Source organism: Festucalex cinctus, chromosome 11 (genome assembly GCF_051991245.1).
Source record: "Festucalex cinctus isolate MCC-2025b chromosome 11, RoL_Fcin_1.0, whole genome shotgun sequence".
Lineage (NCBI taxonomy): Eukaryota > Metazoa > Chordata > Actinopteri > Syngnathiformes > Syngnathidae > Festucalex > Festucalex cinctus.
In genome coordinates this window covers 24,978,376-25,002,338 of record NC_135421.1, presented here as the reverse complement: position 1 = coordinate 25,002,338, position 23,963 = coordinate 24,978,376, and the positions used below count along the sequence as shown (strand labels likewise).

Sequence of the window (23,963 nt, the reverse complement as noted above, 5' to 3'; positions counted from 1 at the left end):
CCAATAGAAATTCTAGTGCATGTATATTCCCAAATAAAATAGGAACGTCAAGGGGCCTCAAAGAGAATTATTGCCGAAGTTTCACCTCGTGGGTGTGGAGCTGTCCAAGTGCTGAAAACACAGCGCAAGCCTGAAAAGTCCTTTTCTGTGTCACTTCACTGGATTGCTTACTTTTCAGCATGTATGAGAGCGTTCAAGATTCATAATTAGCACCACTAGAGTATTTAGCCTATGATTGGGGTGTAGAATAGCGTGAGAGATGTTTGGGAAATTATCCGATATTTCTGTACTTTGGTCCGAAAGTTATGTATTTACTTCAAATTGTATCTTTGTACCTTTGCTAGTGACGTATAGCGACAAGCATTAAGATGGAAGAAAGCGCAGAACGAACCACCCCCCCCCGCCAATACACGTTGTTTTTTATTTGTTTTGTTTCTAATGTTCCTCGACTTCAAAGAAAGTTGGTGTGCTGGTTGATTTTTGGTTGCTTACTGCCATCTAGCGGATGTTATAAAACTGACACTCGACAAAGGTGACTGAAATAACACGCTAAAGTGAGAAGCACGTCCAAAAATTAGGGGAAAAATGATGACGTCATCTGAAGAAAAAAAAAAAAAAGTGTTGTATTTCCTGGAAGATTAATGACTGTTGATAGGAAATACGAGGATGTGGGAGGGGCATGAAATGGTAAACGATTGAAGGTTTGATTGTGACTATATGTCATCTTCTTTGTGTTTTCACCCTCCTCACTAACACCCCCACCCCATGTGTTGCTCCACCAGCATCAAACTTGAGGTCCGTGACGAGGACTCGGAGGAGAGCATCAACAACCCCCCCCCCCCCCCCCGCCCCCCCTCCCAAAAAAAAAGTCTCACTGGGCTGAGAAAGAGAGCTACCTGGAACCAGTGGCGACAAACACACACAAGGACGGCTGAGGATGAATCCTCATTCGTGGGCTTAAATGTCAACTCCAGACCGGACAAGGTCACCTTGCGTGGCACCGCAGATCGAGTTTGGATTGCGACTCGATCGTCAGCTCGTCCACGGTAAGCGTGCACGCAAACTCAAGGAAATGAAAACCAGCTTTATTATTTGTGGATGTGCTGTAACAGGTGGTGTCATCGAACTCGCTTTGAAATCGGATTTAATATAGTTTGTGCAAATAGATAGAAAAATTGATACGATTTAAGGGTATTTTTTTAGGATGCATGTTGACTTTTTTTTTTTTTTTTTTAATGGTTAATTAATGGCCTGTATCGCGTTTTAATCGAACACTGATGAAACGATTGTTGCATCCATGCAACTTGAATGAGTGCAATTTGAAAAATCATTTCTTAAATGCACTGAAATGTGTTTTGTTAAAGCAGCAAGTGGATTGTCTTCTCTGCCGACCTGTGAGTCGCTCCTCTCTTCTTGGATATAGTCCTCCACTGACAAAAAAAAAAAAAAAAAAAAAAAAAGACGAGGATATTTTTGTTGTTGTTTTTCTTTGGCTTTTTGGGAGTGGGCGGGTGGGGGCAACGGAGGGGAGAAGCTGAGGACTTTGGCTGCCGGGAGTCTGCACTGGATTGATGGCGTCTGCACCGTCCTCGTCGTCCGATGGCGATCCGGATCCCAACGCGACAAATTTACGGCCACCGGGCTCAAGTAGGTGCTCGGCGGATAAAATAAAATGCGATTCCACGCGTGTTATTTAGGCCCATTTCGTGGGTCATTAATCATTCCCATTCAAAGGGGGGGGGGGGGGGGGGGGGGATGTTGAAAGACGTTCTTTCTTTGCTGCATTACGGACCCCCTGGACATTATTATTATTATTATTATTATTATTATTTTTAATTTTATTTTATTTATTATGTATTTATTTATTGTTTTTGCTGTCTGTCTGTGTTGTATCAGCGGCCACATGCAGGGATGCAGGCATGTAAAAAGAGAGAGAGAGAGCCTGTAAGTGGCAAGCAATTAATTGAGCCATGTTAAATTGGCCTTAATGGAACATGAGCATTTTGCAGGCCGAGGAAATATTTCCAAGAACAAAACAAGACCAGTGAATAGTGATGTATTCTGTCATGTGTTTGTTTCAGTCAGTTTTGTTCGTGTATTTTAAATAAATAATAAATAAATAAATAAATAAAACAGCTGAGCACAGGCCAGTGATTTCTGTGATGTCTAATGAGCCAAAGCAGAGGGTTAAAATGTCGATTTGGTCCCACCTTCATCACTAAATTGCCTTTTTTTTTTTTTTTTTTAAAGAACCATTTCATTGCCTGACACCCCCCCCCCCCATACCCCCCCCCCCCCCTATCCAAAGTGCCCCCTCCCCTCCACGCTGGCGTCTGTGAAGCCACGATAAGGCTCCGCCGTGTTGTCTTGCATCTTTTTTTCTTTTCTTTTTTTTTTCTTACTCAGTGCCATTTTTCAACCTGAGAGATAATTAATTTAAAGTGAATTTAGGTAAGTCATGGGGGGTTCAAGTGTAGAGGGCCATCGAAATGCTGTTTAAACTTGCTTATTATTGCGTTAGACTGTCAATTTATTCCGATTATTTTGAAGCACTTTTATATGTATTTAGGCTATGACGCTTGGTGCGGAGTTGCTCATGGATGTACAAGAAAACTGGGGATGAAGATTTGTGGTAAGTGTACACAATATATATTTTTCCTAAATGTAAAATCCGCACAACATGAGTGATTAAGTTCAATATCGCTGCTGAGTGGAAGCTGATGAAATCAAAGGAGAGAATTAGCGATGGGTTTTACAACGTACTACCCCCGAGAGTCTATTTCAGCCGCTTGATGCGAGCTGACACATCCCATAATAGTGACTGTCACGCACCGGTGGGCTGCACACTTTTTGACCGACACGTTCCGCCGCTTTCATCAGGAGCGTTTAATTAGCCGGCAGTCTTCATCTGCATCATAAAAGGACTGCCATGAAAAAAAAAAAAAAAAAAAAAAAAAGCCCATCAATAGATTTGCAATAAATGTCCAAAGGAGCTGCACGGTATTGAGATTGTAATTTTCTGATTTATTAGCACCTTTTTTTTTTTTTTTTGTGGCTGATCTGGGGTCTGCTACGTGTTCACTCAAATGTAACGCGTTAGTACGAATTGTAGCAGCGGTTTGATTAGCTGCTGATGTCGTCATGTTGACACCCCCCCACCACCCCCCCCTCCCTCCCTTCCATGACAAGGGGCCTCTTTAGGCCCAGTAAGGAGCAGAGTTGAAAAACAGTTGCAGGCGCAAATACCCATCATGTATATGCTGCGGACTTTTCTAGGTTTCCTGCAGAAGAACAACAACGTGGAGGACCGCAGCAGGTTCGCGGGAACGTTCAAGGAGCGCGCGGCCAGGAGCTTCATGCACACCTGCGACAACGGCGGCGGGGGCGCGCGTTTCACACGCACGGAGAGCGACTTCTCCAACTTGTTTGCCAGAGGTGGGTGGAAAAAAGTCATTTGGACACAATGTCTGGAAATTGAGAGGGGGTGCCAAGTAAAATGAATGATAGGGCTTGACTTGTCACTTGGTGGCCACTATCGCAGCCATGATAGTGTAATAAATGTGTAATAAATGTGTAATAGAGTGTAAATGTATAATAACAGGAAAAATACTGCTAAATGTAGAAGATCTCTGAAATATGCTGAAGTATTAAAGTAAAAATGTGTTTTTTACTGATAATTTTGTATAATTCTTAATTTGATAAATTGGAATGATGGGGAAAAATGCACAAAACAGTCCCCATTTTCTATTAACTTACATTGTGCTTGTACCAAGTACAAGAAAAAATATGTCACACGTTATTGTTTTTTTTTTTTTTTTTCTTTTTTTTTTTTTAAACAAATATCTAGCTTGAATTGGCAGGACTTTTATTAAATCAAAATGTCCTTTGTTAATCGAGTAACAAATCATGCTGAAGATTGCAGACTCTGAAATGTATTGATAAAAGTACTAAATGAAATTTGACTTCGTCTATTATGCATTTTGACAACTAGGCACAATGAGGAAAACATTAAATGTGGTTGTAGGGTTTGTTTTTTTTGTTTTTTTATAATATCAATACAATATGCTTCACCAGTTCAGGGTGTACCCCGCCTACTGCCCAAAGCCCACTGAGATAGGCTGCAGCACCCCCTGCGACCCTTGTGAGCAGTAAGCAGTGAGGAAAATGAAGGAATTAATACAATATGCTTGCATAGCTTTGCTAACATTGTGAACTGACTAATAAAAAATAAAAATTAAAAATGCTGAATAAGCCATATGATAACAACTCGAAAAAAATGTAACTTTTACCTGTATGGCTTATTTCCAGATTAGGCAGTAGACTCACATTAACTACAGATACTTTAAGTACACTAAATGTTGTCAGTTGTCAACACTGGCCTTCTTAAATTAAACTTGCAGGCCCATTATCTTGCCCAAGCTCATGCACTTCCAGGGGAAATGATTATTAAACGTGTTTATCATTGTGGCTGTTCACAGCAGGCTTGAACTTAACTGCGTCATGAGAGTGACAAACTATTAGAAACAGCATGACCCAATGTAGTTCTACTACCCTGAAATAAATTACGTAGAATTAATGAAGAAATTATTTCAAAAGATGTCAGTTGACATTAGATTTATGCAAGTGTAGCTAATTTGTAAATGGGAGACAAACCAATATTATTTCTCAAAACAAAAGCAAAACTGTTGACATTTCCGCGCGAACAAAACTAACACAAGTGGCATGTGGGCTCCCTCTTGTGGTATGTGAAAGAATTGCAGTTCAGTTGTGTTTAACTTTTACTTCCTATATTGTGTTAGCGACACACAGTTTAAATGTTAAAAGTGTGCATAATGTTACAGGGACTTGCAATATTATTACATATTAGGTGAACATTGCATCTATTAGATATACTGTGGATATAAAAAGTCTACACACCCTTGTTCAAAGTTTTGGTGATATGGGGGGGAAAAAAGAGATCAAGATAAATCTTTTTTCTTCTTTCTTTTTTTTTTTTTTTTTTTTTTAACCCTTAATGTGTTGTTGTTTTTTTTCATTTGAAGCTAAGGCCAAGATCGCTAAAATTGCAATGTCAGCTCAGGCCCTTCATTTGAAATCAAAAAAAGAAAATGTCAGCAAAAGGCGACTAGAACAACTGACAACTTATTTTGGGATTTATCCGAGGCATTTTAAATTGGCCCTCATTTAAGGTTAATTTTGAACATCGGCAACTTCCAAGTGATGAGGGTGTGCACACTTATGCAACTACATTATTTTTGGTTATTTTCCATCTTGAAGAGGTCTCATTAATTGTGTCAAACATTTTGAAATTATTTATTTGGGTGAAATTTGTTTTATATCACAAAATCCATTTAACAGGGGTGTGTAGACTTTTTATATCCCTTGTGTAAAACACTGCTTCATAGTTGAATCTGATTTTCTATTAGGGCTGTGAATTGCCTAGTACCTGACGATTCGATTCGTATCACGATTCACAGGTCACGATTCGATTCGATACGATTAATCCCGATACGAATTTATAAGTCGATTGTTGCGATTTTTTTTCATTCAAATTTAGAAAATACTAATCAGTACGCTTGTAGAGTGTAAGATTTATATGAAAATGTATTATTTATTTATCTGAAATTTCAGTCTTATAGAGGTTGTAATCTGTTTCATGTTTGAACAGCATTAAAATAAAATATTAAGGCTTAATGTTCCGTTCATATAACATTCTTCCATGCTTAAGGTGTGAATCCTAACCCGAAGTCAGACGTTTTGTTGAATATTTTTCCATTAAAAATGGAAGTTTAAAAATCGATTCACACACACACACACACACACACACACACACACACACACACACACACACACACACACACACACACAAAAAAAAGGCAATGATGATAAGACGTTGAATCGGTAAGACTACCGAATGAACAATTCTGAGCTCTTAAAAAAAAAAATTCGAATTTTTTTTTTTATTGAATCGATTCGAGAATCGCGCGATGTAGTATCGCGATATATCGCCGAATCGATTTTTTTTTAACACCCCTATTTTCTATTATTTAAAATTAGCCACCACGCTCGCCAAGTGAGTTTTTTTTTCTCCCCACGGCAGAGCTGTTACCTGCCAAAAATGGAGAGGAGCCCACCATGCAGTTCCTGCTGGAGGTGGTGGAAATCCTCACCAGCTACATCCGCAAAACCTTCGACAGATCCACCAAGGTGCTGGACTTCCACCACCCGCACCAGCTGTTGGAGGGCATGGAAGGCTTCAACCTGGAGCTCTCGGACCAGCCCGAGTCCCTGGAGCAGATCCTGGTGGACTGCCGGGACACTCTCAAGTATGGCGTCAGGACAGGTGAGGGCGGGACCAAGAGATCCAGAGAAGCTCAGTCGTTAGCGTAGCATTTACCTTCTTCCTGGTCTCTTTTGATTGGTCAATGTGCAGGTCATCCCAGGTTCTTCAACCAGCTGTCCACTGGGTTGGACATTGTCGGCTTGGCAGGAGAGTGGCTCACCTCCACGGCCAACACCAACATGTGAGCATTATACGCATTCAAAAGTGCACAAAGTCACACAAAAACATCAAATGTGCCAAAACAAGATGCCAGTAGAGCCACACCACCCACTTTGGATCGTCCCCATTGGTCTGCCCTCACTGTGTTCACATGATTCCGCCCTGCAGGCCAACTAAATTACATATTGATTCACATCCACAGTGGTGGCGTCGTTTCCTGATGTGTTGCTATAGTTCCAGTGGCGTAACAATCCCAGAGAGAGGCGATAGGACGGGACGGCAACCTTAAATAAATAAAGTGAAGATAACACAGCGTATAGATTTTTGTTTCGTATATATATAAAAAAAAAAAAAAAAAAAAACTACAGTGTGTTGCATTTATGAAATCAATAAACTACTACAGAGAGCACAATTTATTTCTACATCCACCAAAACATTTTGAACTTTAAAGAAAGGCGCTTGGTTAAAGCTTATTTAATACTTTCAAATAACATCCCTCTCATATTTATGAAATGAATAAACGCTTAAATTATCCAACTTAAAAAAAGTCATTTAACAAAATTAATAATACAGTATAATAATAGTATAATAATAATAATAAATTTAAACTAAATAAATAAAAATAAAATAATATATAATAATAAATAAATAAATAAATAAATAATAATAATAATAATATTTAATGTGATTTTGGGTCTTGAACCTCAGCGCACAGTATCGACATATCAGGCCTGTTGTTCATGTAGCACATATCGTTCATTACTTATTAAATGTTTGTTTTTTTCATCCATATTAAAAGCTTTCTTTTCTTTGACTGTTTTTGGGGGGGCGGATTGGCCAGGTGTTGCGCAACAGCACTTGTGGTGCATATTTTGAGCAAAAAAAAAAAAAAATGTTTTATTTAATTTGTTACAAGACATAATCTTTGGATTTAGAATTACAGTTGTATAAATAAATAAATAAATAAATAAATAAATGTTAATGTGCAAAACTGTGCACTGCACTGCTCCAAAACGGGTCAGTGTTAATCAGCTGCAGTATTCATCAGCTGCAGAAATTTGATATTGACTCTTCTCTCTCACCCCTGGTGTAAGTATCGGACTGATACTGGTCTTAACTTAAGGTATCGGGTACTCGTGGAGGGTGCTGTAACCAGCCACCAATACTTAAAAAAAAAAAAAAAAAAAAAAATCTGATATTGATTCCTTCTTGGCAGCATATGATGCTATGCTGAAGAAGTTTGACTGAATCATCATCTGTGTCAGAAAGAAATATCTATTATTAAATGAAATTTTACATACTTGGTATCGGTGACGGTTTGAAAAAAAAAAGTGGCATCGAATATCCCTACTCGTGAATATTTCACAACAAATGTGGTATGACCCGTGTAGAAATCCAAGATAGCAAGGATAAGAATGTCAACTTTTTTTCTTTTTTTTCCCCTCACCAGTTACATGCATTTTCCGTGTCACAGGTTCACCTACGAGATCGCGCCCGTCTTCGTCCTGATGGAGCAACTGACACTGAAAAAGATGCGAGAGTTCATCGGCTGGCCCGAGGGGGAGGGCGATGGAATATTTTCTCCGGGTAAGAGCGCGGCGCTCGTGTCACGCTCGAGCGGACTCGCGACTGCTGAGCGAGCCCGTCTGCTTTCCCGCAGGAGGAGCCATCTCCAACATGTACGGCGTGATGATCGCGCGTTACAAGTTCTTCCCCGAGGTGAAAAGCAAAGGCATGGCAGCTGCACCCCGACTGGTTCTCTTCACCTCTGAGCATGTTCGTCCGACACGCTGACCTTTTGATGCCGCGTCACGTAGATGAGATGCTGATTGAAACTCTCTTTTGGCAGAGCCACTACTCAATCAAAAAGGCCAGCGCGGCTTTGGGTTTCGGAACGGACAACTTGATTCTGCTCAAAACAGATGAGAGGTTGTTAATTGTTTGTTTATTTTTTTTAGTTCGTTTTTATGGAAGTGTGGACCTGCCAATATGGAGTAAACATTTTTGGACTGGAAAATATGTTTAAACATACTTAGGCTAAATGCTAAAAACTTAGCATTTCTTCCCACAACGTCATGGAGTATTGATTTGCGCATGCACACGCAAAAAATTATTTTTATTTTTTTCGCATTTAACCTAGATTATATCAATATGTTCGAAAAAGTATTATAACTGTAGTGCATCATTTCAGTTCAGCATGATGTCACAGGGTATGCGCATGCGCAAGTCAATGCCCCGTGGCATTATGGGAGAGAAAATGCTTTTTTTTTTTAGCGTTTAGCCTACAAGTGCGTTCAAACATATTTGCAAATACTTTTGAATGTATTTAAATATGTTTAAATGTATTTGCAAGTATGTTCGAAAGTATTTGCCACCCAAAATGTTTCCATGCTTGAAACTTGAGTTTTTTAAAATTCGGTTAGTTTTAATCAGTCATTACAGCAGATTTATTAGGTTTTGTGTTTAAAAAAAAAAAAAAAAAAAAGCTCCACCTTAGTTTAGTTTTTAGTTTTAGTGTTAGTTTTAGTTTAGTTTTAAACATACTTGCAAATATGTTTGAGTCATTTTAAATATGTTTGAAAGTATTTGTCACTCAAAAATGTTTGTCTTCCATACACTTTTACTTTAGTTTTTAAAATTATATTTGTTTTAGAGTAGGTTTGTTAGTTTTTTTGTTTTGTTTTTTTAATGGCTGAACACTAATACTGAAATTAATACATTTAAAGTAATCTCCAAAAGCTCATAGATGAAAACAAATGACATTTTTACGAGAATTATAGTTGGTTTTATTTTATTTTATTCATTTAAAAGTTTTTTTTAATGCTTATTTCTTTATTTTTCATCAACTTTAATAACCTTGCTGATAAATGAATGTTTTTTTTCCAGAGGAAGAGTCATCCCTGCTGATTTGGAAGCCAAAGCAATCGAAGCCAAGCAAAAGGTAAGAATTCCCGATCATTTTCTAATTGGCACTCAAACTACAGCGTATAGAAACAAATGTTCCCATTGGAAATAATGGAAACAGAATTACCGTAAATAGTGAAAAAACACAAGCCCTCTTAAAAAGTTGTCTAATAGTAAACATACTACAAACTATCATCCCAAAATATACTACAAGTCTGTTTAGCTTGATGCTAACAATGTAAAACAAGCTTGCAAATAGCATTGGCGTCAGTGAATTCTAACTTTTTAAGCAGATTATATTCTATAGCTTCTATGTATATTCCTCACCACTCATTTCTCAAATCTTACTGGATATCAGCAGATGTTTCCTGTGGTTGTAGTACCAAAACAAAAGTTTACTGAGTCTTTCAGGCTGGAATAATTTGCTCAAATTCAAACTGCTACTGTATTTTTCCATCCAGTTTACAATGAGGCACTCATCTACAGTCTGCTGCAGTTTGCCAGGGCAAACGAGGTTATATTAATAATGCCTTGGGTCCGCTCTCATATGAGGCTCCTTTGGAGCAAAGTGCCGCAAGTCATTCTTCAAGGCAAAGTGATGCGAGGGCTGGAGGGGGCGGGCAAGCAATTTTGTTCAAACCATATCTGCAGAGAGCAGGAGTGCATGATTACAGAAATGCTCCATCCCGTCGTTTCGATGTCAGGGAAAGAACATCATTAGCGACGTGTTGTTCCCTTGCAGGGCTTCGTCCCCATGTATGTGAACGCCACGGCCGGCACCACCGTCTACGGCGCCTTCGATCCCATCAACGAGATCGCTGACATTTGTGAAAAATACAACATGTGGCTTCATGTGGACGTAAGGGATTGTCACTAAGTGTACATTTTGAGAGTATGTGTTGCGATTAGTGCAAGAATGTGTGCAGGGTGCTTGGGGAGGAGGTTTGCTGATGTCGAGGAAGCACAGACACAAGCTGAATGGAGTCCACAGGTAAAACAATAATACACTGGTAGAGTTAGCACTGAACAAAGATTATGACTGGATGTTTTTCCGCCACAAAAAAATATGAAAACCATTTATTTAATTTACGATTTCAAAGATGTTAATTTTACTTTTTAAAAAAACTGTTGTGTAAATCAAACGTGTCAACAGGCTACAGATATTTCAGATAAAAGTAAAATGACCAAAATGTACTTAAATTAAGTAAAAATGTATGCATTTAAAAAATGAGTAAAATTGTCGGTATCAGAAATAAAACCTTTAGTTTTGTAGCAATGGTGTTCCATGGCTTTGAACCCAAGATTTTTTTTTTTTTTATTAATTCATTAATTAATATGAAAAACAAATATATACATTACAAAATCCTATCAGGAACCAGAATACAACAAATGAAATAAAAATGAATTAAAAAAAACACACAAAAAAAAACACTAGGGCTTTTAACATGTATTTATCCATTATACAAACAAGTTTCATAGCATTCCTATTTTTCATCCATTTAAGTCTTTTCGAAAAAGAAACAAACTCGTTGTGAAAATGGTCGAAATTTGGTTTCACCTTCAAGAATTTACATTTGTGTATAATTTTTTTTACCCAGGATAAGAATTGCGTTAACCAGATAGTCATCAATAACATCTTATAAAACAACACCAAAAGATACATCTTCTTGAGAAAATTCTCTTAATTGGAAAACTTTCGGATGAAGCCAGTCATGTATATCAATCCACAATGTCTGTGACCACATACAATCAAAAAACAAATGTACAGTCGTTTCTACTTCATCACAAAAAAATACATTTACTTGTTTCAATACCAAATCGCTGTTGCACCGTCATTCGATGGATAAACACCATTCATAACTTTGAACACAAGATATAAATACTAGATGGCTCATCCGCTCTGTGAGCCAATGGGAAGAAACGTAACCACAGCGCGGCCATCTTGGGACAGGGCTACTTGATTATTCAGAACATTACAGTCAGTGGAGCATAGACTTTAAAATAGTTTCATTTTAGTTGTTAGATACGACACAAGAGATGACACGAACAACTATGCCACATTTAAAAATTAAAAGGAAAAAAAAAGAAAAAGAAAACAATGCTGACTACAGCACATTGAACCAGAGCGATATCCTGTCCTAAGATGGCCGACAAGCGGTTACATTGCCAACTCTAGTGTTTATATATACGCTTTGAACTACAATAAAATATTTGCGTTTTGTTACTTCCCAATCCCACCACTTGCTCTCTCCCAGTCAGACCATCTTACTTTTTGTAGAAAATCCAACTTCAAATTCTCATGACAAGCTGCACTCAACCGCAAACATCTGACAGGTTTTATAAACTACCAACATTACATTCTCCCCTCGCGTGTATCGTAAGCTTTAGTGACTATTGATCGGTCCGCGGCAAAACAGGTGAACAGAGCTGAACTCATCGAAGTTCTCTGATGTGTGCAGAGCCAACTCAGTAACCTGGAACCCCCACAAGATGATGGGGGTGCCGCTGCAGTGTTCCGCCATACTGGTCAGAGAGAAGGTGAGAAAGAGAGCGAAAGTTTGTTTTCCGTTTTGGTGGTCTCTTGTACTTATTTTGATCCTCTTCACGCTTCCAGGGCTTGTTACAAGGCTGCAACTCCATGTGCGCCGGCTACCTCTTCCAGCCAGACAAGCAATACGACGTGGCGTACGACACGGGAGACAAGGCCATTCAGTGCGGTCGCCATGTTGACATATTCAAGTTCTGGCTCATGTGGAAGGCAAAGGTGCCTACATACACTACTGTGTATTCCTATTTTCTATATTGGTATTCATATTTTATATAGATCATGGAAATGTTGTTGTTGTCTTGTGACTTCGATATTTATCCGTTTCCTACCTTGTTAAATGTTTGTTGATCATTATGGTGAAAAATGATCAATGATCATTGTCTTCACATAGATAATTATCATTGATTATTATTAAAGCAGACGTCAACCGTAAACATTTCTTGACAATATGTTATATGTGACCTCACTAGTCTAAACATGACATTCGGATTAATATAACATTTGTGGAATATGAGTTATGAAGCCAAATCCAGCCGTTTTTATCCATCTCAGGGGGCGGCCATTTTGCCACTTGCCGTCGACTGAAGATGACATCACAGTTGCTCAGGAAACGAACAATCACAGCTCACTGGTTTTCTGAAGCTGCGCTGTGATTGGTTGTTACCTGAGACCTGAGCAATTGTGATGTTGTTTGCACTCGACAGCAAGTAGCAAAATGGCCGCCCTCTGATATTGCTAAAAACTGCTGATGAACTCATATTCCACTGACGCAATATTAACCAGAATACCATATTTAGACTTGTGAGGGCTGCATTGAACATATTAAGATTTTTTTTTTTGATTGACTTTAACTTAATCAATCCCAAAAACATGAAAAAAACGTTTTTAAATACTTTGTCCTTCCCTTCCAAAACTGTTTACACTTTTTTTTTTTTAAATGCAAGAACATACAGAAGGCTTTGATGCAGCTTCTGACATGAAGAGATGGCTTAAAGCAATGGTAGTTATTACAAAAAAAAAAAAACGGCCAGTAGATGGCGACAGAGTATAAGAGATCAGCCAGGGTCATGTTGCAACAAGCTCTTTTTGTTAAGTGTTTTCACCAGGAATGGGGAAAATGGCTAATTGGGCCCAAGTTCAACATTTTCACTTAGGGGTGTACTCACTTTTGTTGCCAGCAGTTGTTGAGCTGTTTTACAACTATTTTAACAAATTTATATTGTCGGAACGATGTCATAAAATATCAACAAACACTTTTTTTTGTTTTTGTTTTTCCTTACCTCAAAAGGGAACTGTGGGATTCGAACAACATATCGACAACTGTCTGGAACTGTCATCGTACCTTTACCACAAAGTCAAAGACAGAGAAGGCTTCGAGATGGTATTTAACACAGAGGTGAGATCATTTCTCCAAAGCGCTACAACACTCCCATGTAGCAAAAATTTCTATTACTGCGCTCGTCTCGCCAAATTGCAACAGAGGACCTAATGTTGCGTCAGTGTGAGCGCATATCAGCTTTTATTACAAATGCTCCTTCTCTTATCAGCCGCAGCACACCAACGTATGCTTCTGGTACTTTCCGCTGAGTCTACGTGACATGCCTGCTGGTAAAGAGAGACAAGAGAGGTTGCACAAGGTAACCACTCATTAATCTGCTTCAAAATTCATTTCCGAGAGAAAGTCCAACGCTTCTAAAGAACCTTCGATTTGGAATCTAACCAACATTTTCTGGAAAAACAACTAACTAAGCAAGTCATATCTCAGTGTTACAGTTCCAAAGGGGCATTGTGAACATATTGTGTATTTGTGTCAATCTCATTTTAAGTTTTGGCTCCATTTGTGGGAGGCTTTCGAGGTCCCACTGATCGGATGTGAGTTTGAACAAACATGATTTCCTCCAAAGGTGGCGCCAAAGATCAAGGCCATGATGATGGAGTCCGGCACCACGATGGTGGGCTACCAGCCTCAAGGAGAGAAGGTCAACTTCTTCCGCATGGTCATCTCCAACGCGGCTGCTACGAGGTCGGATATCGACTTTCTGGTGGAGGAAATCGAAAGACTCGGGCAGGATTTGTAAGAGCGAAATGTACTTCATACATACGTGCAAATACACTGGAGGACACATCATTAGGTACGCTTGCGCAATCTGGTGAGCACCAGTACAAACACCATATCAAAATGTCTACTTGTAATTTTGTTTGTGTTTGTTCTCATTGCGTCGTGTACCTAATGTTGTGACCTGCGATGCTTACTGGGAATATGGAGCATTTGCTCTTATCGACTGATAAGTGACCACTAAAAATGTCATGTATTCTATGCAGAATAGTTTAGAAGACTGATTGTACGTTTAAAAAAAAAAAAAAAGTGACAAAAGAGCACAACCTTAAAGCATTGACATGTAAGTTATGCATAATACAGTATATATGTACCTGTACGTTGATGGACCATGTTGTTTATGCTCAAATCAATCATTCCCTTGGACATCACATTGGTGGTAATTTCAAGTATAAACAGTATGATGCAGTCAATGTAACATGTATTGTACTTATAATGGCTGTCTTTTTAGATATTTTTGGTGTAGATTGTGTATAGTATTGTTACAAATTGTGTTTTACGGTGACAGAACCTTATATGTAAATCAGCCATACTCTGTAACAGATGTATTACTTTAACTATAAGAATATAATTGTGACTATTTAATCTGCTATACTTTTTCATGTGTAAAATATTCTTTGTCATGTTTATTTATTTATATATTTTTTATAGATCATCTTTTATGTGCTTTAGTGAACCAAAGATGGGTTGAGTTCCATTATCGAATGTGTTCGTTGCCCTTAAGGATAAAATCACGTTTATAGAAGATTGCTGTGCAATACGTGTTGTGTTAACTGTGCAAAGTCTTTTTGTTGGAAGAAAAGCACAATGCTGAAATGCTAACGACAACGATTGTTTCTACGATTACGTGTTCGTCCCAGCAACATGCTCGCCAAAGGCACATTTTTTTTTCGTGGAGAACTGAAGGAGTGTTTATCATGAAGAATTTAACTCGCACAGTGTTTGCTATTGTAATAAGAACTAAACAACATTCCGGAATCAGATAAAATGTCAATTTAGGCACTTTAACTTCTCATTTCCAAAGTATTACTGTTGTGACCACAGTTTGAATAAAGATATGAGCTGTCGAGCGTCTGTGGAAACGTGTTTTTCACCTTTAAATACTAATCTAGGTTATGTTGATTATCAAAACCTTCTTAAAATAATGGCCTAAGTCATCTTTTTCTTCATTTTTTCCCCCCAGGAAACAAAAACTGGACCAAACACTAATTTTATATTTTATTTATTCATAATTTCATTTCAGGGGTAGAATTAAATTATCTGTAATGATTTAGGTGATTTCATGTATAGTATAGCTAGCTAGCTCCTTGCTAGCTATATGTAGTATAGCTAGCTAGCTAGCTACCTAGCTAGCTATACTATAGCTGAAATTAGATAGATAGATAGATAGATAGATAGATAGATAGAGCTAACTAGCTTATGTAGCTACTAGCTACAGCTACATACGGATTTATATACTTGTACAACAGCTAAAAAATGTTACTTCAAAAACAAAGCTAACTACAAATTATAAAATCCTACTAAATTAAATGAATGACATCAAAGCAAACATTCTAACACATTTTAAACCTATATTCTAATTTTCAGATGTCAGAATGTTCTTTTAACAAATACAAGCATCACAATTTTGTTTCCATAGACCAAGACTAAATTGGTTAAAAATTGTCACTAAACGGTACAAAATTATCTGCAGTTATTTATGCAAGATATCGCCCCTTGTCGATTTCTCCACAATTCTTTCCTTACTCCTACTTTTAGAGATGTCTCATAAAACGCATTAGACTGTTTTCTTTTTTTCTTTTTTCTTTTTTCCGGGGAGCCTATTTGGTGGCTGCGCCTGGCTGCATTTTATTTTTGGACACTGGAGCGTTAGATGGACTGGTTGCTTGTGTGGCTCCTCTCCCATCCTCCCTCCTCCAGACAACCCTTTGTTTCATGGTTGAGCGCCGCGATCGTTAAGAGCCTGCTGTCCCCAACTGCTCCGTGTACTTACATGCAGCACAATAAAACACACACACAAAAAAAGAGGTTTGTTTGGTTTATGCATGTATAAAAAAAAAATTAAAAAAAAAGTCAAAATAATCACTAAACCGTTTCGTCTATTCTGCATGATGCATCATTTTTGCAGTACTTCATATGTCAGGAGTCTTTGGAAGCCAAATCAAATTAATGATCTACAAACCTCAATTAATCGGTTTGCTTAAGCCAGTGAAATAAAAGGAAGACAACGTGGGAGTTTGCATTATGCTTGGGCTCGTGTCTCTGGAGGGTTGACTGCTGGACACCAGACCGTGAGACACTTACTGCGCATGCACCAGTCTGCTCCATTTTGCAACAGCAGCTTAATTCTCATTCAAGTAAAGTAAGAAAAACTATTTTGTGTGTTTGTTTGTGTGTATATATATATATATATATATATATATATATATATATATATATATATATATATATATATATATATACAAACAAACAAGTTTTTCTTACAACAACAAAGCCGAGCTAACACAACTGATCATTGACTTATTGACTTACTAAAAGACCCACAAACTGTCTAAAGAAAGATCCTGCTAGCTTAATGCTAACATACAACGAAAACACCATAGAAATGCATTCAACATTCAACTTTCATGAATGTATTGTTTGCACTTGTTAAAACACATCCGCACGGACAGTCCACGCCCACTTCAAGATCCTTTTCGCCTTGACAGAGCATTGTGCACTTTTGCAGAAGTTTCAACTCCACCAAATCCGGCCGATAAATCTGAGCGAGCTTTTTAGAGCACAATTACAAAGTTCTGAGGTGTCAGCAAGCTTCTGCTGCAGTCAGGCTTTATTCATTGGCTTGTTGAAAGAGGACCTGCCAGCAGGTGAAGTACATCTCTCACTTGCCGGTTGAATGATGCCGAACACAAAAGATGCCGATGGACTCGACTCACACCATAAAATCAGTGCTTTTTTTTTATATTTAATCTCAAAACAAATGTTGTTGAATGACAGTTGCATAAAAATGAAAATAACATACTTTGCCGCTCTCTTATTGTAAATGTGACCAGTTTGACGGCAACTCTAAGGTTAGGATTTCAAAGTAGGGTTTCAAAGGCTTCAAATCATTTAAGACTTTGGTTATTACAGTTTAAAGCTAATAAAATATTTAATAATAATATTAAAATAATAATAATAATAATAATAATAATAATAATAATAATAATAAATTTATTTTGTTTTAGTGGTTGGGATTTTGTTAGGCGTCCCCACCAGCCATTAACACCATCAGACACTTCTTTCTTTAAGTTATTATTCTTTTTTTTATGGGTATAAGACCAATTCCCGCATCCACATCTTGGTAGTCAGCTATGCAATCTACTCAAGTACCAATCCAACGATTGTTGTATATATTAACTATACGGAAGTAATTAACATCTCATGAACAGGTCAATCCTATTCCCACCCTGAATGTAGATACTCCGGTCATCCACACGAGGGCAGTATAAGCATCGTGTGTCAGTTGCTTCTCCGTTTTTCGTCTAAATTTTTACCACGACTTTGATTGACCACCCACACGGATTCTTCTTGGGTTTTTTTTTCGTTTTTTTTTTTTTTTTTGTTGAACTATATTTCCTTGGTGGCTATAATGATGACGTTTAACGGCACGCTTATTGTTTTTATCACATTATTGAATAATTACAAACGACTTTAACGTCACCCTACCATGGAGTGCGCCATCTGCTGGGGACATGTGACACTGCACCCAAGCCACTAATTTCTATGTGGAGGACTTTTTTTTCCCCCATAACTTTTGAACCCTGGTCCTTCGGGTGCACTATCGAGACCGTTTTCCATGTCTCCATCTTCCAAAGCAGGTGAGGATCGTTATCAGGCTTCTCTAGAGCTTGCTGATGAGCTCTCATTGGAATGACATGCTTTGGGAAAAGTGTTGGTCAACACAAACCACACCACATCTAGCTCGATTAAATAGTTTTTATTTGCACAAAACCGTGGTCGCTACACTCTGACGTCAGTTTTAGTTGACAGCAGGGGGCGGTGCTGTATTCTCATTTACTCTCATTTTCTTTTTTTCTTTCTTTTTTTTTTGACAGCATGTGACTTAGTGCCAGAGCCTGTCAAACAAGAACAGAGCAGGCGAGGAAGAGCTCAGTCACCACATGCATTGGAGGAGGTTATTCGCATGGCGGAAGTTAATGTGTTCCAGCCAACCAGGAGCCGCATACGTTGACGTGCAAATGATGAACAAAGTCTTGTGACTCGTCTGAATCCACGACAAGTGCGGGCAAACTCAGCCCACCGAGATAACCGAGTAGCATGGGGGTCTTCACAAGCGTGCAGATACCAAAAAACATAATAGCACCTGGAGAAAGTGTAGGCTACCACGTCCTCAAAGTAAGTCCTTAATTATACAGCAAGTGGAGATAATTAATGTAAATTGCACGTGTAATATTGAATGGACAGTCAATATTTGATTAAGTTTGCACATGAGTCTATAGAGAAATTTCATTTACTTTGCCATCTTTATTTCAAAGTGACGTGATTTTTTTTAATTTATTTTTTTTACGTGGAATCATCCTGGTAATTCCGGAAGTTGCCAGGATAATGTAGAAACTTCTGGACGAAACTCCTTTGATCCATTTTATTTTGATGACAAGCTATAAATATAAAGTTTTTATTTAAATTTGTAGAGTGAGCGTCGTGCGCGTTTAAGTGCCCTCGGATATGCGACAACTTTACAACCAACACATTTTCACACGAGTTGTTATTTTTAAGCACTTTTTCCCCCACGATATTTGGTTAGAAAATGATATCAGCGATTGCCTCTTCGGGAGCGCCCAGATTTTAAGTAGTTGTGAACAAAATGTTTCAAGAATAACCGGTATGGCGACTTGCACGCGTCGATTTACGCCGGTCTGATTTACTGAGTTGTTAAGTGCAGCACTCCTGTACTTATGACACAGACCTGCATGGTTTCATATGCTACATTCTAACTTTTGAAATCAGAAAATACTATAAAGCAAGTATCCAGTAGTTTTAAGCTTTTCATTGTGTCAAATTCGGCATAATTTAATGTGGGCTATATCTGAGATTTTGTTTTCTTTTTTGTGTGTGTAAAATCCAACACGGGCAAACAGCTTTACTATATTATTATTATTATTATTATTATTATTAAATGCAGAACATTTATGAACCAAAGAAATAAAAAGTAGCTTTCTAACATTACTAAAAGAACGCATAGACTACAATGAAATTGAGTTTTGAAATCATTTAAAAGACATAAATCATAATGTATAGTACATCATACACATTTCTAGATGCGGATCAGGCCTATAAAAAAAAAAAAAGTATTAATGTGCTTATTGTTGCTGTTTTCCCAGTTATGTTCTGACCAATCAATCAGAGGACACAAAATGATGTGTTCGAAGCTAGCGAGACAAGTGTAAAGGTTTCTTTTTATAATAACAAATCAGAAATGTAGTTTCAAGATTGATAATTGATAAAACTTTACAATGTTTTAAGACACATTTATTTATTCTATGATGTAGTCCTATTGCTAAAAATCGGCTGCAAAACTATACTGGTGACATTAGACAGAAGCTGAAGTCGTGTGATTGGACAAAAAATATTTAAATTAAAAAAATTAAAAAAAAAAGTCCATATACACTTCCTGGATGCAGTGCAGTTGAGAAATAATACTGCTGAGAATAACTGTGTACAATTTAAAAGAAAAATATTTTAATTTGGGTTCAAATCAAGTCATCTTTTTTTTTTTTTTTTTTTTTTGGTCAGGTTAAGAAGAATTCTCCAGCTGACCGTGCAGGACTGGAGCCGTTTTTTGATTTCATCCTTGCAATTTGTGACACTCGACTAGTAAGTTAAACCGACATGCACAGTCAAAAACGGGTGTGGCCATATCATATATGATATGAAATGTACGTGTGCTATATGTGACAGAGCCAAGACAACAACACTTTCGATAACCTGGTGAAGAATAACGTGGGCAAAGCCACCAAACTGGTGTTGTACAGTAGCAAGACGCAGGACGTGAGGGAGACGGAGATCGTACCCAGCAACACGTGGGGCGGCGCAGGGCTGCTGGGCATCACCATCCGATTCTCCAGCTTTGAAAAAGTTCGAAGCAATGTTTGGCACGTCTTGGTGGGTAGAAGCGGTAAAGAAAACATTTTTGTTATTTTGCTGTGAATTCTGATTCTGTGCATCAAAAGCCTGAAGAGATATCAAGTATGCATGTAAAAAAAAAGAAAAAAAGACCAATACCAAAATGTAACATTTTTTAGTAAAATTGAATGAAATTAATGGAATTTTTCTATTCTCATTTCTCGCTACTGTTTATAAAACGGCCATAAGAGAGCAGCTGATACTGGTATCGACTGCATGATCCCGATACCAATACCTGCTACCGGTACTCGCCCATCCCTAAAACAAATGAAAATGTTAAACAGCACACACGGCTTTGCCATAAAGGTGACAAACTGTAGTTTGCACTAATAACATGATCAAAAAAAGTTCCAAAAATTATAGCACAATTTTCACACGAGTACGTCATGCTGAATTTTAGGCCGTTTGACAGGCAACCAGTGGTGAGAACAGATTTCATCACCATGACAACCAGAGGCAGAGCTTATCTTACCAGCCTGTATCTTTCAGAGATCATGTTTTATTTTATTTAATTTTTTTTGGCTATCAGCAAACTAATCTTTTCCTCGGAAAAAAACATCGCAGCTCTGCTTACCTGTTAGTTGCTTGTGTTTTTCCCGCCCTGCAGTGCTTGCATGAAGCACCACTGGAAACATTTTAAAGTAATTTTATTTTATGATATAGTGAGCTCCCATTCATTGCGACATTATATAGGAGATCATGTAAAAAAATAAAAAAAATAAAATAATAATAATAATAATAATAAATAGTGTACGTCTGAGCAATTAATCAAATAAAAATTGACATTGGATTGTATTTTTTTCCCCCCTAAATTGCAGCCTTTGTGATTTGAAAATTTGCATTATACCACATTGCAATGTCAATTTCAATTTGATTAAACAACTCTATGGTTCATTTGCTTTTATTTTTATGTAAGACTAACATATAAGAACAAAACATTTATAATAGTTTGTTGTAATACAGATACATGGACCTCGAAAAAAATAATTGTATAATAAATCGCAATCGCCATATTAAGGGGAAAAAAACAATTATTCACTCATTTCACCCTAATTCAGTTTTTTAGCAATTGACTTCCTAAACATAAAATCTCCGAATTCACGTTCCAGATTCTTTAATTGTGCTTATTAATCAACCAGCTTGCGCTGATGTCATCCGCCATTCTCTCAACATCTTTTATTGTGATCTGGATGTCCAGGAAGTGCAGCCAGACTCTCCTGCAGCCGAGGCAGGACTCAAACCTTACACCGACTACATCATAGGAGCTGACACTCGCCTGTACATGGTAGTCAATTTGGTCCTTCAATGGGCGTGGCCACGATGGCGAGAGGCTGACCCGCTCTTCTGTTCAAACAGAGCAAAAGTCTGTTCGAGATCCTCCATATCTACGAAAAGAAGACGCTCAAGCTCTACGTCTACAACACGGACGCGGTCGAGTGCCGCGAGGTGAGCGTCAACCCAAAACTGCGCTGGGGCGGAAGGGGCAGGTACGCCAGTCACCGTGGAAACCAAGCTACTTCATTTGGATGAGGCTCCCGCGGGAGCAGGTGTGACTGACGATCCCAAAATGGTTGCCTCTTCAGTCTAGGCTGCGGGATCGGCTACGGTTACCTGCACAGGGTGCCCACCAAGCCTTCAGACAATAGCGAGCCTTCGCCACCACCTGATGACGAGGTAGCGCAAGCGTTTGACGTTTGGGAGGTTTTCAAATATTAACTCACCAAGATGGAATCGTTGTCAATAGGAGGCGGGTCTGACTGCTGTCGTTCCAACCGCTCCAGTGTGTCTCTCCGCTGGGTCAGAAGAGACAGACACATCTATTGACCTCATCAGTGTTACAACAGGTACAAGCTGTCAGACGGCCATTGTTTTGACTTGCAACTTGGCACATGTTGGTCAGTTCAAACTAGTCTCCAAGCTGTTTATTGTCATTCTCAGCTCAAGTCAAACTAAACAAAACTGAGACAATTACAGTGTATTTAAAAACAAAACATACCCTGTGCTAGCTTAATGCTAAAATTAAGCTAAACTTAACAAGTACACAATCAGCTTCTATCTTGGTGGTGTTATACCCTCGACGTAAGGAGGACAGACAATGTCACAATACTCACGGCATACATTCTTTATCCTCTGCAAAGAATATCCGTATGTCTGTCTTCTACTCACACCAGAATGGGCAGCACAACTAAAGGAGAAAGTGTGGAAAAAATTATGTAACTTGAGCAAAATAAATAAATAAATAAATACATAAATAAATAAATAAATACTACATATATTGTATATTTTTTACCATTAGTGATATACAACCCCCCCCCCACACACACACAAAATGATTAAAAAAAAAAAAAGTAACATTACAAATGTTGGCCTGGAGTTGCTATTAACGTGTTCCCATAGCTTTAACAATGCAAACTGAATTAAAAAAAGAAAAACAAAACAAAAAAACCATGTGAACAAGTGGGGGGGGGGGGGAACGATTTAAAAAAAAAAAGTAAACAAGTAAAGCTAATATTACCATGCAAAAATAAATGTGATTTTTTTTTTCCCTTCAAAGTACATATTGTATCTGTTTACAATGGGAATAAGAGAAACATAATAAAAAATATATATATACTCATGGAAAGTACAGCTACCAGAACAATATACATACGTGTGATGTATATGTACGCAGCTGAGTTATCTTTAGAGTATAACAGCTTATTAAAATATATATAAATTACAAAAACCGTTGGCATTCTTATAGACAAATACAAATATTCACTAAAATGTGAAACAGATCTCGCAATATAGTATAGTTCTACAAAATTCGCACATGTATAAGCATTTTCTGTCTAAACATGACATTAGTGTACATCAAGCTGGCTGTTTTCAACTATTAACAATCAGCTTGATTAGGATTGAAAGAAATAAAAGATTGAAAGGTGAATATTCAAACTTGAGCTTGACCTTATGTATTGTGTGCCTCCAGATGTTCCACCTCCAATACAGTCGGTCGCAGTCTCCGCATCCACTCAGTCTTCATCGGAACCTCTCCCAACCCCCTTTGCAGATGCTGCCGTCGAACAGAATAACGCGTTGACCACTACTGTCGTCCAAATACATAGTTCGCCGAGCAAAACTTCATCATCAGTAATCAACTTTGACTCAGTAACTATCACTATGCCTTCAGGCTCATCTTTGTACCCGGTGCTTGCAGTGGAAAAAAAGTAAACGGCAGTTACTCGACTGTTGCCGGGTAAATTAGGTGCCAGGTTCTCTGACGGCACTTTTGGAGCCACTCCGACATGTATGGATCCAACTGTTTTCAACCAATGACTGTTTAGTGGTATTGACAAAAGGGTCATCGACTGCATGGAACCGTGCTCAATGACTGGATCAATAACTACTTTCAAAGCATGCCAACATTGACATTCATTCATTCTCAGGGACAGACCAGTGTACATTAGCATAGCCATAGAAGTATATGAGTATGACAACACGCAAGAGAAACAGAACATGCTCAGATGAAGTCGCGTGCTATTTTGTACTGATGCGTACCGACCCATTTAAAGCACTGTTTGAGGACCAGAATGTCCATTAGTACTTCCAGAGGTTTTATGTACTTTTTATGTTAAAAGTATAAATAGTTGTAAACCGAGCTGTCTATATTAAACATTTATAATTAAAAGTTGCTTGTGTGCATCTTTGTTCAACTGTCAGTTGATTGT

General features: G+C 38.0%; 2 protein-coding genes and 1 long non-coding RNA gene across 4 annotated transcripts; 2 read left to right on the top strand and 1 right to left on the bottom strand.

The window, feature by feature from the left end:
• Positions 1 to 857: 857 nt before the first annotated feature.
• gad1a (glutamate decarboxylase 1a) lies at positions 858 to 15,137 on the top strand. Of its 2 annotated transcripts, XM_077536911.1 has the most exons (17): positions 858 to 1,046; positions 1,368 to 1,647; positions 2,570 to 2,632; positions 3,277 to 3,435; positions 6,101 to 6,343; positions 6,434 to 6,524; positions 7,977 to 8,089; positions 8,163 to 8,278; positions 8,352 to 8,431; positions 9,389 to 9,443; positions 10,149 to 10,265; positions 10,333 to 10,397; positions 11,866 to 11,944; positions 12,021 to 12,170; positions 13,243 to 13,350; positions 13,502 to 13,591; positions 13,859 to 15,137. In XM_077536911.1, the coding sequence occupies exons 2-17, from the start codon at positions 1,572 to 1,574 to the stop codon at positions 14,030 to 14,032; spliced, it is 1,779 nt and encodes a 592-aa protein (XP_077393037.1). In that variant the 5' UTR covers positions 858 to 1,046; positions 1,368 to 1,571; the 3' UTR covers positions 14,033 to 15,137. The 2 variants fall into 2 exon arrangements, with proteins under 2 accessions (XP_077393037.1, XP_077393038.1); XM_077536912.1 differs by lacking the exons at positions 858 to 1,046; positions 1,368 to 1,647 and adding an exon at positions 2,323 to 2,451.
• Positions 15,138 to 17,873: 2,736 nt separating this feature from the next.
• On the top strand, positions 17,874 to 23,917 carry LOC144030919 (Golgi reassembly-stacking protein 2-like). The gene is made up of 9 exons (XM_077537584.1): positions 17,874 to 17,930; positions 18,168 to 18,468; positions 19,867 to 19,947; positions 20,032 to 20,235; positions 21,455 to 21,541; positions 21,613 to 21,743; positions 21,840 to 21,930; positions 22,001 to 22,100; positions 23,225 to 23,917. Exons 2-9 carry the CDS (start codon positions 18,391 to 18,393, stop codon positions 23,464 to 23,466), a joined length of 1,014 nt encoding a protein of 337 aa, XP_077393710.1. The 5' UTR covers positions 17,874 to 17,930; positions 18,168 to 18,390; the 3' UTR covers positions 23,467 to 23,917.
• Positions 21,138 to 23,503, bottom strand: LOC144030921 (uncharacterized). The gene is made up of 3 exons (XR_013287390.1): positions 23,203 to 23,503; positions 22,368 to 22,441; positions 21,138 to 22,049 (listed from the first exon to the last, which is right to left on the bottom strand). It is a non-coding gene; the product is annotated as an uncharacterized LOC144030921 (long non-coding RNA).
• Positions 23,918 to 23,963: the final 46 nt, after the last annotated feature.

Excerpts from the sequence above, each read along its gene's own strand:
- gad1a (XM_077536911.1), top strand. The coding sequence starts at position 1,572 with ATGGCGTCTGCACCGTCCTCGTCGTCCGATGGCGATCCGGATCCCAAC. Across the intron at positions 6,344-6,433 it reads CAAGTATGGCGTCAGGACAG|GTCATCCCAGGTTCTTCAAC; the intron begins GTGAGGGCGGGA and ends GTCAATGTGCAG. Across the intron at positions 10,266-10,332 it reads ACATGTGGCTTCATGTGGAC|GGTGCTTGGGGAGGAGGTTT; the intron begins GTAAGGGATTGT and ends GAATGTGTGCAG.
- LOC144030919 (XM_077537584.1), top strand. The coding sequence starts at position 18,391 with ATGGGGGTCTTCACAAGCGTGCAGATACCAAAAAACATAATAGCACCT. Across the intron at positions 20,236-21,454 it reads GCAATGTTTGGCACGTCTTG|GAAGTGCAGCCAGACTCTCC; the intron begins GTGGGTAGAAGC and ends CTGGATGTCCAG. Across the intron at positions 22,101-23,224 it reads CCTCATCAGTGTTACAACAG|ATGTTCCACCTCCAATACAG; the intron begins GTACAAGCTGTC and ends GTGTGCCTCCAG.